At 39.9% G+C, this 16,318-nt stretch overlaps 1 protein-coding gene across 2 annotated transcripts in view; it reads left to right on the forward strand.

Moving 5' to 3' along the window:
- The window catches only part of DNAH8 (dynein, axonemal, heavy chain 8), a 391,134-nt gene that overhangs the window by 77,695 nt on the left and 297,121 nt on the right, over positions 1–16,318 (forward strand). For both annotated transcript variants that reach the window (XM_006860428.1, XM_006860427.1), the window contains one exon: positions 14,208–14,343. In XM_006860428.1, the coding sequence (XP_006860490.1) occupies positions 14,208–14,343 (136 nt within the window). The remainder of the gene's footprint in view (positions 1–14,207; positions 14,344–16,318) is intronic.

Genomic DNA, 16,318 nt, shown 5'->3' on the forward strand with positions numbered 1-16,318 from the left:
TGCTTCCTCAAAGTAGAGTTGACTATGATTATGTGAATGGAGTAAAGCTTTTGGGATCACCATTCATTGATGGGACATAATTCATTTTGAGGAGAAACAGCTGCAGACATCCATTAATAATCAGAACATGGAATGTATGAAGTAGGAATCCAGGAAAATTGAAAGACATGAAATGGAATGTATAAAGATCGATAACTTAGACATTAGGGAGATGAAATAGATTGAAATCAGACAAACATATGGTTTACTATACTGGAAACAACAAATTGAAAAAGAATGTCATCACATTCATCATCTAAAAGAATGTTCAAGATCTATTTGGAAGTACAATGCTGTCTGTGATAGGATACTGTCCATACACCAACAAGGAAGGCTAAGGGAGCTCTGGTAGTATAGTGGTTACAAATCGAGCTGTGAACCTTAAGGTCAGCAGTTCGAAACTATCAGCTGTTCCATGGGAGAAAGATGAGGTGTTCTGCTCCCGTAAAGATTTTCAGCTTCAGAAACCCTTTATAAGGTTGCTATGAGTTGGAATTGACCCCACGGCACATAACCACCACTACCACAAGGAAGTCTAGTTGAAACTAATCTTATTCAAATTTTATACACCAAAGTCAGCGATGATGACACTAAAGAATTCTAACAACATCTTCAGTCTGAAGTTGATCAGACATGAATCAAGATGCATTGATACTGGTGATTGGAATATGAAGGTTGGAAACAAAGAGGAAGGACCGTAGTTGGAAAATATGGCCTTGATGATAGCAGTAATACTGGAGATTACATAATAGACTTTTGCAAGACCAACGATGTATCCATTGAAGATACGCTTTTAAACACCAGATGGAGTACAAAGGAATCAAATTGATTGCATTTGTGGGAAGAGACAGTGGAAAAGTTCAATATCATCAGCCAAAACAGGGCCAAGGGCAGACTGTAGAGCAGACCATCAGTTGCTCATATGTAAGTTCAGCCTGAAGCTGAAGAAAATTTAAACAAATCTATGAGAGCCAAAATATGACATTAAATATATCCTACCTGAATTTAGAGACCATTTCAAGCACAGACTTGATGCATTAGACACTAATGATTGAAGTTCAGAAGAGTTGTGGGATGACATCAAGAACATCATACAGGAAGAAAGCAAAAGGTCATTAAAAAGACAGGAAAGAACGAGAAGGCAAAAATGGATGACAGAAGAGACTCTGAGACTTGCTTTTGAGTGTAGAAAAGCTAAAGTTGTCCAACGAAATGAAGTAGTAAAAGAGCTGAGCAGAAAATTCCAAAGGGTAGCTCAAAAAAACAAGTAAAAAATTATAATGAAAGGTGCAAAGACCTGGAGTTAGAATATCAAAAGGGAAGAATACACTCACCATTTCTCAAGCTGAAAGAGCTGAAAAAAAAGTTCAAGCCTCAGGTTGCAATACTGAAGTATTCTATAGGAGTATTCTATAGTGGCGCTGTAGGATAAGCACTGAGCCGAAAGGTCAGTTTGAACTTCAAGGTCAGTGGTTCAAATCCACCAGCCACTCCTTGGAGACCCTATACAGAGACACTATAAGTTGGAAACTACTCGACTGCATTTAACAACAATAGCAATGGGCAAAATATTGAATGACGCAGAAAGCATCAAAAGAAGATGGGAGGTATACACAGAGTCATGGTACCAAAAAGAAATGGTACCATTTCAAGAGGTGGCATATAATCAAGAACCAATCGTATTGAAGGAAGACGTTCAAGCAGCACTGAAGACATTGGTGGAAAACAGGCTCCAAGAAGGGACAGAATACAGATTGAAAGCTTTTAACAAACTGATGCAGCACCGGAGGCATTCACTCACCTATGCCAAGAAAGTTGTAAGGCAGCTACCTGGCCACCTGATTGGAAGAGATCCTTATTTGTGTCCATTCCAATGAAAGGTGACTCAGCGGAATGCGGGAATCATCGAGCAATATCGTTAATACTACATGCATGTAAAATTTTGCTGAAGATAATTTAAAAATGGTTACAGTAGTACATAGACAGCAACCAGAAATTCAAGCTGGATTCCAGAAGAGGATGTGGAACTAGGGATATCATTACTGATGTCAGGTGGATCTTGGCTGAAAGCAGAGAGTATCAGAAAGATGTTTACTTGTGCTTTATTAACTATGCAAAGGCTTTCGACTATGAGGATCATGACAAGCTATAGATAACATTGTGAATCATGATATTTCAGAGCATTAAATTATGTCATGAGGAACCTGTACATAGACAAAAATACAGTTGTTAGAATAAAACAAGGGGATAATGAATCATTTAAAATCAGGAAAGGTGTGCACCTGCATTGTATCCTTTCACCATAATTATTTGTGGCGCTGTGGGTTAATGTACTGGACTGCAAATTAGGTTTGAACCACAAGGTTAACAGTTCAAACTCACTAGCCGCTCCTCAGAAACCCTATGTAGGGTTGCTATGGATTGGAAACGACTCGATGGCACACAGCAGCAACAACAACATTCAATCTATATGTTGAGAAAATAATCGGAGCAACTGGAATATATGAAGAAGAACATGGCATCAGGACTGGAGGAAGACTCACTAACCACCTGCAATGTACAGATGATATAACTGACACTTGCTCTTGAACATTTTAAACTGGTCTTGTACAGCAGATTTGCTTAATGCAATTCGTCATTTGATTTCTTGACTGCTGCTTCATGAGTGTTGATTGTGATAATGAACAGTTACTGATGAAGATCAAAGACTGCAGAAGAATATTAAAAGTATCGTGGACTTCCAGAAGAACAAACAAATCTATGTTAAGAGGAATACAGCTAGAATGTTCCCTAGAAGCCAGGATGGTGAGACTTTGTCTTTCATACTTTGGACATGTTGTCAGGAGGAACTAGTCCCTGGAGAAGGACATCATGGTAAAGTGGATGGTCAAGATGAAGAGAAGACCCCCATGGAGTTGGATTGAAACAGTGGCAGGAACCATGGGTTTGAATGTAACAATTATTAAGATGGTGCAGGGTTTGGCAGTGTTTTGCCATTGTGCATAGCGTCACTATGAGTTGATGGCAGCTAACAACAACATAAGGTGAATAATAACACCAAGGAGGTTGGCACTCAGAACAACCAGTCACACGAGATAAAAGAAGGGCACTTGCCCAGGGATAAAGCTTAGAGGGCAGGAGGAATTAGGAAGGAAGGATGAATGGAAATGGTAAACACAAGGAATAAGTGGGAAGAGTTATATTTTGGGGATTGTAATTATGTCACAAATCAAAATGTATATGGATTGTTGAATGGAAAACCAATTTGCCCTACTTTCTATATAAGTATAGCCTCTTTTCCTCAAGGATATCTCTTTACCTTTAGGGGCTGGGTAGCCAGCCAACCTACAGCCTCAGGATTACTTGGACATGGGCAGATACCAGCCCCTACATCCTCAGATTCTAGAGGACAAAGTTGTTCTTTTGAAGATCCCAGCAAGTTGGTTCAGTGGTAGAATTCTCCATGCAATGTGCCTCATACATAGCTACCATCCCTCTATCAGGAGGTTTTTGTGTTGCTAGAATGCTGAAAAGGTTTCAGAGAAGCTTCCAGACTAACTGTTTGCTCTTTTGTTTGAATTAGAAGCCAGACAATGTTAATACATTGCATTTAATTGATGAATCTCTTAAGTCTCTTTTAATTGTTCCTCTTCTTTTAATGCTCTTTGTTTGTTGAAAAAATGAGATTATTTATCTTGTAGAATTTTCCGTGTTCTAGATTTTGCTGACTACAAATTTAGTAGTATGATTTAACATATTGACATATATTTCTTTATCCCCTGAATTTCCTGTAAGTTGTAATTATATAGTTCCTGTAAATTTTAATTGAATTATTCGCTCAGATTCAATTTATTTTTTTCTATTTCTGCCAAGAATATCGCATAGGTGATAATATGTATTTCCTATTGTATCATATAAGGAGGCACATGGAATCAGGATGTTTCCCTGTTAGTGATATTAAGACTAATCGGTAGACTCAGGTATAGCCAGTTTTATCTATCATTGTAAAGTTTTCCACCAATCTTTTTTTACCTGACAGTAAGGATTTCAAAAGTTCATGGAAAATTCCATTAGCTTATAATACCATGGTTTTTTTTTTCCGTGAAATACTTAAGGCCTCTCATGATTGTTGCCTTAATCCATTATTTACTCTACCTCTCCTCTCATAACAACTTTGTATAAGGGGTTTCTGAAGCTGCAAATCTTTAAGAGAGCAGAAAGCGTCATCATTCTCCCTCAGAGTGGCTGGTGGGTTTGAAGTGCTTACCTTAAGGCTAGCAGTCCAGTGTTTATCCTATAGCACCACCTGGGCTAAAATCTTTCTTTCTTTTTTTTTAAGTTTTTATTGTGAATTATGTGTTCATTTACATGGGTGAACATTATCTTTACATTCACCCTATTGTACTTTGTTTCATTGCAATGATCACAATCTCCTGCATGCATCATCAAACACCCAAAGGGTACACCCCACACTCCTTCCCCCCGGCCATGGGCACACAACCCTTGCCCCTCCCTGAGTCCAGAGTCCCCAGCTGCTCCTTCTGTCCACGCCATCACCTCTGCCTCCATCCCTAGTGTCACTGCCTCTCCAGATATGGTCTCCCACTTCTGTTTTCTCCCTTGATGGTTCCAGGGATCTCCGCTCCTGGACTGCAACATCAGCCGCTCCCCTCCTTTTGTTACCAAACATTTACATTTACCTTCCCAACATTCACTGTCAGACCTGATAGCAATCATTCCCTATTGAACCACAGGAGTGCTTTCCCTCTCACCTTTTATCAACCCCATCCAGACAGGTTGGAAACAATTCAGTGGAGATTCTACCTTTGCCTGTATCCTCTGGGGCTAGGTTCCCTATTGAAAGCTTGTAAGCCAGTCACTTCTTGCCTTTGTAGTCCCCCCATTTTGGGTAGCCAATGTCTAAGCTTCCCCTCTCTGTGTACCCTGTGTACCAAGGGGGTGGGAATGAATCTCACTGTAGAGATTTGCCCACTCCTTTGTCCTACTGCATCCACAAGCATAGGTCAAGATCATTCACTTATAGTGGGTTACTCCTTTTTTTTTTTTTTTTTAAATCCCTCTTCTTTCTTCCTCTAGTCATGTTCTGATCATCCAGCCATTAATGCCAGGTCAAATGGATACTATCTGCAAGTGTGGGTGTTCTTGTGCATCCCCCCTCTCTTTATATCAGCGAAAGCCTCAAAACCCGGTCCAAGTGGTTGGGGCCAAGGCCCCGCCCCCGGCCCAAGAAGCCCCAAGGCCTGGCAAAACGCCGGGTAAACAGGTCTCAATCCAGGTTAACAGGAGTCTATTGAATGTGGTTGGACTTAGTTCACAACTTCATTGCTGTTTTCCCCCCCTCTTCCCTTTATTGGTGACCAACTTGGTCAGCAGCAGGACCATATGCCTGCTAGTGTATTCCATTTGAGTTTCAGTCTTGGAAGGGGGACCTGACCACTTGCCTTGATGGCTCCCTGGGGAACAACTTGCTTGTTCTTGTAGTAGTCAATTGGACTGCTGTAGTTGTTGTTTTTCTACTGGTCTTTCTTTCAAGAAGTATCTTCTCTTCTTCTAGCTGCTCCAGACTGGTCTGCTTGTCCTTTCACGTGGGAATGTCCTACCTCAGAAGATTCTGGGTGATGATCAGGATTCCACCTATGGTCTTGTGCAATGCAAAGGCTCTGCAGGGCAAGCTAAAATCTTTCTATGAGAGTTTCTTTAAAAGCTTTCCCTTATTAACTGATTGGTTACCCAGAAAAAGTGTATCTACAGAAAAGTCAGCTTCATTGTTTCTGTTTTCCCTTTATAGCCATTTTCAGAATAATGAATTATTGAATAGCAACTTCCTGTCCTGATGTGGCGCTGTGAGTTAGTATGCCAGACTGCAAAGCCATTTGAACTGCAAGGTTGGTGGTTCAAGCTCACCAGCTGTTCCTCAGAAACCCTATACAGGGTTGTATGGGTCAGAATCGACACGGCGGTACTTAACAAGAATATAACCACTCAGTTAATTTTTTTTTAAAGTATAATTGTGAATGTATGGGTTTGTATATATTTGAGGGATTTCAAACTGTTAGAACCGTTATTCTATCTGATATTTTAAGTTGTCTCTTCTGTGTCCACTGGAACCATTCAGGCTGCCTCCTGTGCTTTTTCTGGGACTCCAAGAGAGCTTTTTTGAGAGCTTTCTTGTTTCTGGAACTATAGGCTCATCTTGTGCATTTCCTGCTCCAGATCTGGGACCAGCCCTTTCTCCAGCAAGTCCTGGTTCCTTCCAGTGGAATACTGGTACTTAGACATTATAATCTGAGTGCTACTAAAAGTACCCACTTTTTATTTTGAATTATTTCTTGTATTGTTAGTTCTACAGTTCTATACCATGTACTTGAGGTACCATTTTTTGAGTTGGCAAATTTGTACCGTTTTGTTACTACTTTAATAAATGGACATTTATTAAAAGCTCTTTGACCCTATCCTCTACCATTCTTCCCTCATCTTCTCAAGAGTTACATTATTATTTTCAGTTCTACAGTAATTATAAATAACACTCATAATCTTATGCCTGTGTAATGCAGTTTTTATTATCCAACTTTTTACTGCCCCTGGGTTTCTAATTGCCTCTTTTCTTCTCACAAATGTACTATTATGTCAGAATCCCTTTTTTTCTCCCCACAAGAGACCTCTCTTCATAACCCTCTGAACCCTTGTTTCAACCTGAATTGATTATCTTCTAGGTGGGCTGCAGCACTATTAACCAGGGACACTTCCTGTCTTCGCTGTGTCTTGAATTCCTTGTTATTCTGGGAGCCCCCTGCCTCCTCCAAAAGACCAAAAGCAAACTCACTGCCATCGAGTGTATTCAGGCTTACAGAAATCCTGTAGGACAGAGTAGAACTACCCCATAGGAGTCCCCAAAATAAATATTTATGGGAGCAGAAAGCTTCATCTTTTTCCAGTGGAGTGACTAGTGGTTTGAACTACTGACCTTGAGGGTCGCAGCCCAATGCTTAAGTCTTCGCACCAGAGCTCCTATTCTGGGACAAAGAGTCCTTCAAATGCTCTCTTGTTTTCTTTTTCTCAGCAAGCGACATTTTCCTTAGACGAAATCTCTTTCTTGTCTTGGGGTTGAGTGTTTGTTTGAGGGGTTGTGAGGGAGAGTTTCCTGGTTTGCCATTTTCTTCTCTCTCATTTTCAAATCTGACCATTTGTACTTGTCTCAGGTCTTAACCTAGGAGTAGGGGGATTTCCACATCAGTTTCCTTCCTTTTGTTCCATTTACAGTGAAGACCATCTTCTGTAGTGTATATTTGTAACTGTTCTGACATCGAATGCTCAGCGAGGAAAACTTACACTACAGGAGATAATTTCCTTTTAGCACACAAACTAAAGAACTGTGCATAGAAAGAGAAACAGGAGTGACATTAGGATAGACTGAGGGAGAATGTGGTGTTTGTGTTGATGGCACAACGGAAGAAACAGTTATTGTTAGATAAGTGGTCAGTCCATACTCCAAGTCACGTTATAGGGGTGGACTATCGAAGAGTGCTATTCCCATCACAATGCCCTGGTTAGTCGCTTGCACTTTCTGCAAACCTGCCGCCAGGTGGACCCTTCTGGGGAAGGCAGAATAGGATTTGTAATGACACAACAAGTTGGATAATATCTTGGGCAGAAATCAATTTTGGAAACATGACATTAAAAAACAACCACCTGTGGCTATCACGTTGGTTCGACTTGTAATGCCCCTGTAGCAGAGTAGAGCTTCTCTGTAGGGTTTCTCAGATTGTCACATCTTCCTCCCTCAGAGGACCTGGTGGGTTCAAACTACCAACCTTATGCTTAGCAGCTGAGCATTTTAACCACGGTGCCACTTGGGCTTCTGCTTGTTGTTGTAAAGTCCTGTTGAGTCTGTTCCAATTCATAGTGACACTGTGTAGGTTTTCTGAGGAGCAGCTGGTGAGGGTGAACTGCAGAACTTGCAGTTCAAACTAACCTTGCAATCCAGTGCTTATTTTACAGCTTAACCCACACCGTTTGCAACACATTTATTTTTTGTGGGGGAAGGACACAGTTCAGTCCCTAATACAGTTGGCACCCTTTTTGGCTTTGTCCGTAGGAAACTAGCACCTTTCTGTTCTGCCTTCTCTTCCTGAACCCATCGCAGAAGCAGTAGTTCTTCACCCTGGCCCAGATAGGTTGACCCAGTCCCTAATTTTTTTCTAGTGTTCTCAGAACCAGCCTCAGGGTGCCTCTCAGATGCATCAGCAGCATGAGATCCTTCTCTGAACTCCTGCAGTACTTGCTCAGGTTGGACAGCTCCCTGACTTCCAACTCTAGCTTCTACTGGAGCTGCCTCCTGTAGTTACGATCCTGGTTTTCCTTTCTGCTCTGTTGGTCTTTTAACATATTATTTAGTCAATTCTTCCTGAGTCTTTCGACTGAAATAGCTGGTGTGGTTTCTGTTTTCCTGAGTGAACCTGGCCTGAAACATATTTGTTGTATCTCAGTAGAGAAAGAAATGGCATAGAAACTTACGGAAATATGAGCATTCAAACTATAATAAGGAAACACTAGTTGATGCATTGAAGAATATTAAATTTTCCATTAACAAAATTATCATGGCTCCATGGAGGCAGAAAGTAGATTAGTAGTTGCTAGGGACTGAGGTTGGAGAGGTTGGGGAGTGATTGCCAGCATTTTGGGGGTTGTTTTTAGAGTAATTAGGAAGCGCTGATGGTTGTGTAGCTCTTTAAAAACTAATGAATTTGGCTTTACAAGGTGAATTTTACTTTACAATTTTACCTTACGAGGGTGAATTGTATGGCATGTAAATTAGATCTCAATTAAAAACAGAAAGAAAAAGAATAATAAATCAGTCTGTTCCAAGTCTGTCCCTGAGGCAGTTCTTCAGTCTGTTTCACATTATTTCTTCACACAGTTTTTCACAGCCTGCTCTTCACTGAGTTGTAGGAATGTTCTTAGTCCTCATGGACTAGCTTAGTCTCCCAAGAAGAGGTAGGGCCCTTGTCTTGAACATGATGCTTTACTTTGCATAGCCTCAACTTGATGTTGACACTGTGAAGAGGAAATTTTTGCAGTCTGTTTTGCAGTGACATTATTTTTATGCTTCGAGAAGAAGAAGATGACTGGGCCACTGAGTCTTCAGCTGATGCACGACATTTCTCAGCAGTGAAATGTGTATTCTGTTTCTTGTCCCTGGCATTTATGGCAGTGTGAGATGTCATGATTATGTGGGATGGCCCAAATTCAGCAAGGATCCAGTGACGTTTCTTTGTGATGTTCTTTGGTCATGATTCAGGCGTTGGAGTTGGGGATACTGTGCATGGGACAGTATCAGTGAAGAGCTCAGCAGGGTGTCGGGAACAGCAATGATGGGAAGTCATTGCCACTAGCCTTGCTAAAGCTGAACCAGTAAGAGGAGGAAGAACTACTCTAGAAGTGCTTTTTTACTAGAAGATTCTAGTAAAAGGTGTGATCGTATGGCAGAGCTCATCCTGTAGGAGTGGAATTTGTAGAGAGATAGAGTCTCTGTCAGAGATTCAACCTCCTAGCAAAGAAGAAGTGGGAAGGAAATACCGCACACTTTCTCCTCTTCAGCTCTCCTGTCTTCTGATGGTTCTTCTTATTGGATCATACCCAACTGGAAGACAGACATTAAGGGAGCCCCAGAGTCACAGCCAGGGTAGGACAGAAAAGAATGAAGAATGGATTGTTGTTGTTGTTGGGGGTAGTGGTAAAGGGGAGAATAACCAGCATCAGGAGTATCTGCAAGATGGTCTTGATAGCATGGCAGGGATTATTTATAGTTTTCTAAAGCAAAGTCCTGATAGCAATTTTCACAATCAGAGCTTTTGGCATGTGATTTACTGCTTCTCATTCATCTTCTTCTTCCTTCTGGTTCCATGGAGAAAGTTCCTACCTCTTCAGAATCTAGGTCCTTCACATGGTCTCTATTTCCTATGCAAATGATCTCGATTTCAAATGCAAATAGTCTCTATTTCCCATGCCTCCTTGCCTCCTTGGCAACCTTGCTTCCTCTCACTCTTTTATATCTTTGTCTTCTCAGTTCTGGTCCTTTCCTTGACATCAAAATGAAAAAACCTTCCTATATCTCCCCGCACTTCTCATTCACAATCAAACTTCTCTAAATCGTTCTCTACAAGCTGTCTTCACTTTCTCATATCTTGTTAACCCCCAATTTTTATTTTGATGGCTTTATTGAGATATATTCACATACCATTGAATAAATTCATTTAAAGTGTACTAGTCAGTACACTTATTCACAGGGCTGTGCAACCATCACTACAGTCAATTTTAGAATATTTTCATCACCCCCAAAAGAACCTCTGTATCCTTTAGCAGTCACTTCCCATCCATTTCCCCTGAACCCCTGCTCTGGTCCTGGTAACTACATATTGACTTTCTGTCTCCATAGATTTGCCTATTCAGAACATAACAATGGAGTACAGTATGTGGTTTTCTGTGACTGGCTTCTTCCAATTAGCATAATATTTTCAAAGTTCATCCATATGCCATTTCATGGATGAATATTATTTCATTGTGAGGAAATACAGGAGCCTTGGTGGTGGAGTGGTTAAAGTGATCAGCTGCTAACCTAAAGATGGTGGTTTGAACCTACCAGCTGCTCTACAGTCGGAAGATGCAGCAATCAGCTTCTGTAAAGATTTACAACCTTGGTAACTTTATGGGACAGTTCTACTCTGTCTTATGTAGGCTTGCTTGCTATGAGTTGAAATCAACTAGATGGACATTTGGGTCATTTTCACAGTTTGAGTACTGTGTGTCATGTTTCCATGAAGAAGCTTTTGTGTGAACGTATGTTTTCATTTCTCTTGGTTGTATATGTTGGAGTGGAATTGCTAGGCCATATGGTAACTCCATGTTTAATAATTTGAAGAACTGTCAAATTGTATTCCTAAGTGGCCTCAGCATTCTACATTCTCACAAGAAGGGTGTGAGGGTTTCAATTTGTCTACATCCTTGTCAACACTTGTTTTTATTTGTCTTTTTGTTTATAGACATCGTAGTGAATTAAAGTGTTCTCTTCCTGTGTTGTTGTTGTTTATTTAATGGTGTTATTGTGAATTGAGTGAAAGTTTACAGGGCAGATCATCAGTTTTACCTTCAACAAATCATACGCCTTGTTTCATTACAATGATTATAATCCTTTCCATGTACCATCAGTTAACAATACTTCTCTCTATTCATTTTATCTCTCTCTCTCTTTTTTTTTTTTTTTTTAACTCTCAGGCATATATAATAATTTACACCACCAAAGGGCACATTCTGCAAGTCTGCCTCCTGGCTGCCAACTCTCAGTTCCTCTCTTACCATGAATCTAGAGTCCTCAGCTGTTCCCTCTCTCCATGTCCCCATCTCTGGTGTCACTGCTTCTCTGGGTAAGGTCCCCCATTCCACTTGTGCTCTTCTCTCTTGATGGTCCTAGGGTCCTCTGTTTCTGGACTGTAAGATTAACTACTTCCCTATTTTTGTTACAAATCTTCTTTCTACCTTTACAATTGTGACAGTTGCAATTAGTCATGATAACAATTACTCACTATTGAATTATAAGAATCTTATCCCCATCTCTTTTTACCAGGCCCATCTAGACAAGATGAAAACTATTCAGTGGGGACTGTATCTTCCCTTACACACTCTGAAACTAAATGCCCTCTTGAAACCTTGTAAGTCAGTCACATTGTGCCTTTATCGCCCCCCTCGTTTTAGGTAGCCAATGTCTAAGTTGCCCATCCCTATCGACCATGTATACAGAGGAGATAGCATTGATACTTGATGTGAAGACTCCTTCCTTCTCTGTTGGTATTTAGAGTTACTACCTCTATAAGTATAGTCAAATTCATCAAATTGTAGCAATTTACCCTCATTTCCTTTATCAAAAAAAAATTTTTTTTTTTTTTCTAGTTGAGTTCTGATCATCAAGCCATCGAGGCTAACCCATTTCTTCATTGCTGCCTTTACTCCTCTTCCACTCACCAGTAGACCAACATGGTCATCAGCAAGCCTACATGCCTGCTCATGCGTTACCCTGTGATTTTCAGCCTTAGTCTTCCTGTGGTTTGATTTGCATTCTCTCCATCCCAATGACGTTGAATGTTTTCTCATGTACTTATTGACCTCTTGTATATCTTCTTTCAGAAATATCTATTTAGATTCAGATTCATTTTTTAATTGTGTTATTTGTCTTTTTATTAGTGAGTTGTAAGAGTTCTTTAGATATTCTGGATACTAGTCCCTTCTCAGGTATACGACTTACAAAATTCTTCTCCCGTTCTGTTGTCTTTTCACCTTCTTGGTGGCATTCTTTGAAGCATGAAAGTTTTAAATTTTGATGATATCCAAATTGCTCTATCTTTCTTTATTGCTCTTGGTGTCAGGTGTAAGCAAACTTAACCCAATCCAAGGTCATGAGAATTTATGTCTATGTTTTTTTCTAAGAGTTTTACAGTTTTAGTTCTACACTTAGTTCTGTTATCCATTTTGAGTTGATTTTTATTTTTGACATTAGGAAGAGGTCCAACTTCATTCATTTGTATGTGGCTATTCAGTTGTCTCAGCATCATTTGTTGAATCTGATTTACATTATTACTATATATTAATGTAAACATACAGAAGAGTTTTTCTATTTGTCCTAGTCCGTATGTTCTTTTTCAAATGTTACTTTGTTATTTCGTTGGATTTTCAGGAGATTTCAGAGGAGGGCTGAGATAAATATGAGTGCTCAATCTACCCTGGGAGTCACATGATTAGCATGTCTGGTTCCCTTCTTAGTGGATTGTTACAGGGAGATAGTGGAGATGAACAGGTGCCCAATCTGCCACCTTTAGCTGGAAGTGCCCACTTGTATAAAACTCAGTGTGCCTAGTAGACGACAATGACTCTTGTCCATAATTTTCATTCCACTGTTTAGCACTGCATTCAACAAATCAAGATGATGAAATGAATGAATGAATGATGGAGCAAGGTCAGAAAAGTTAGAAGGGGTAGGGAGGATCAGAGAATGTCTTTGGGTACAAGAAAGAATACTGCTTCCTATGAGATTGAAAAAAGATGAGAATGCGTTCAGATACAGATGAGGTGGTCTGTATGGGGGACAGAAAATTTAGGAGTATACCGTTAATTCAGGTGGCCACAAATGGAACACATGGTCTCCCATGGCTTGTCTGGAAAGAAGTTTGCATAAAAAGGCTCTGGTTCCTTCAAAGATGTGTTTTTGAAGGTGTCTATTCATTGTTCCTAGATTTCTATTTTCTAAAATGCGTGTACATCCTGCAAGTACCAAAAGATTTGATCAATTTTATAATCTAGTTTTCTTTTCTAAATTTGACTAGTTCTCAGCTTCTTTCTAAAGCCTTTGCTGATTATTTTGCTTTTATAATTAGATGAAGCTGGTTTCAAACTTTTGGACAAATTCTAACCCTTTCTGAGCCTTGGTTTGCTCATTTGTGTAATGGCAAAATAATACTACCTATACCAAAAGGTTATTGTTTAATTAAATGAGTTAATATATGTAGAGCTCTTAAATTGATGCCTGATACAGAATACTTTGACTTTGGTGGTGGTTGTATTCTATTGAGTCGTTTCTGACTCATACTGACCCTGTTTAGGGTTTCCAAGGCTGTAAATCTTTACAGGAGTAGAAATCCTCATCTTTCTCACAAGAAGTGGCTGGTGAATTCAAACTGCGGACCTTGTGATTAGCAGCCCAACATATAACCCACTACACTACCATGAACTTATTGCCTTTAAATGTCAAAGTAAGACTTTGGATTGCCCTTTTTAAAAAAACACTTGTCATTTTCAACTTTTGATATCTTCTAGTTACTCCTTCAGATTTCTTTCTTTTTGCCCACATGAATGTGAAGGTAGACCTCTGTGTGTGATTGAGTCAGGTGAAGGACACAGATGTTGAATTTCCTTCCTCTCCTTTGCTTGAGTCTAAACAATGGCGCTCTTAGCTGTTAGCAGTTTTGGATCTGAAATATTATGCTACTGGCATTGCCAATTATTTCCAAGAGAAATCCATTATAGTTTTATAAAGTCAAATGAATAATTTTCACAGTGTTTTTAAGTATTGGGTAATTAATAATCATGTTTTTATTTAATAGGCATACACCAAAGAATGGGCTGATATTTTGAATCATAAAAGTAAGCATGTGGAAGAAGCTGTCAGAGAACTTATATCCATATTTGAGAAAATTTATGAAGTTAAGTACAGTGGAAAAACAGGAAAACCAGCATCAGGTAAACTTGCTAGTTACATTACACTGAACTGCAAATACTGCAGACATGTGGGCACTTTGTGCCTTATCATCACTGCTCTGCTATATGATCAAGTACCTTTCCTGGAGGGAAGGACTCGGTGCCTTGTATTTATTTTGATTCTCACAAGTTTTAGGATAGGGCCTTCCACATGCTAAATGAGGCTGTGTCACACCTATAATTAAACTGTTAAAGCTGATTTTTAACATTTCATAATCTCATAGTGGAGTCCTGGTGTGGCACTGTGGGCTAATGCACTGGGCTGCAAAATTGGTTTGAACCCCAAGGTCGGTGGTGGTTCAAGCTCACCAGCTGCTCCTTGGAAACCCTAGGTGGTTGTGGGTTGGAAGTGACTCGATGGCACACAACAACAACAATCTCATAGTGATCATGAGTACGGGCTTTGGAATCAAACAAACCCAGGTTCAGATCCTGAATTTGCCACTTTCTATTGTGTGTGCTCAAGTGAGTTACTTAACCTTCCAGCCTAAGTTCATGAGGTTGCCAATCACCCAGTTTTTCAGAAGATTGAGTGAAATAAGTACAGCACTTAACACACTACCTGGTATAGAGCAAATGCTCAATGTTATATTTCTACACGAATAATGTGTACCTTCTACCATGTATTTCCCAACCACACTATGCCCCCTCCACATCCCCCTCCAACTTCCCGCACCGCCAGGTGTTTTTGTAAATGCCTGTGACAATTTTTTTTTTTTTTTAAATATTGCTGTAAAAAAAATTAGCATAGTGTGCTCAAGGTATTTTTGTAAGCACACTATGTTAATTTTTTTTGAGGATAGCTTTTTGTGAACAAACATTATTTGCATAAAATATGGTAATTTCTAAGAATTTTTTATGGTTTTAGTTTTTACATTTAGGTTTTTGAGTCATTCAGAATTAGTTTTCATATACGTGTGAGCTATGGGTCCAGGTACATTGTTTTGTTTGTGGAAATCCAGATAGACCAGCATCATTTATTAAAGAGACTGTTCTTCTCCTGTTGGATGGAATTAACACCCTTGTCAAAAATCACCCGACCATAGAAGTACAGGTTTATTTCTGGCCTCTCAATCCTATTCCATTGATCTGTATGTTGATTAGCATACCAGTACTAGACTGTTTTTGATTTCTGTAATTTTACATTTTTTAAAAATATTAAGACCTTTGGTTAGGAGAGACATCCAAGAGCTGGGATTAGAAATTCAGACCTGTCTGACAAACAAGCTGCTCAGCTGCTTCCTCCATAAGTTAAAGAGATGGGCAGCTTGGTGCCCACTCCCCGCACCTTTTTTGAGGTTTAAATGGCAGCATGTCTATAATCAGTTTAATTGATGTCATTCTCAAATCTAGGTATTTGACATTTGTGTTGAGAGTCCCCAAGGTTCACTTAGAGGACTCATAGGACTCGGCATACAGCTGTGCTCACAGCTGTGAATTATTACAGCAAAAAGGCATAAAGCAAAATCAGCAAAGGAAAAGGCCCAGAGGGTGAAGTCCAGAGGAACCAGGCTGAAGCTTCCAAAAGGCTTCTTTCAATGGAGCCACACAAAACACATTGTGTTCCTCCAGCCCTGAGTTGCAACAACATGTGTGAAATGTTGTATATCAGAGAAACTCACTAAGGACTCAGTGCTCATGATTTTACTGGTGGCTGGTCCTGGTGTGGTGCCGCAGGATAATGCACTGCAAGGTCGGTTTGAACCTCAAGGTTGACAGTTCAGTCACCAGCTGCTCCTTGGAAACACTATGCAGGGTCGCTATGAGTCAGAATCGACTCAGTAGCATTTACCAACAATGGTCATGTTGGGTTCTGGTGTGAAACTGTAGGATAAACACTGGAATGCTAAACCACAAGGTTGGAAGTTCAAACCCACCAACCACTACTGAGAAACCCTATACTGGGTCCCTGTGAGTTAGAAGCGACTCAGTGGCACTTAACAACAGCAGTCGTGTT

This window comes from Chrysochloris asiatica, unplaced genomic scaffold (genome assembly GCF_000296735.1).
Source record: "Chrysochloris asiatica unplaced genomic scaffold, ChrAsi1.0 scaffold00038, whole genome shotgun sequence".
Classification (NCBI taxonomy): Eukaryota; Metazoa; Chordata; class Mammalia; order Afrosoricida; family Chrysochloridae; genus Chrysochloris; species Chrysochloris asiatica.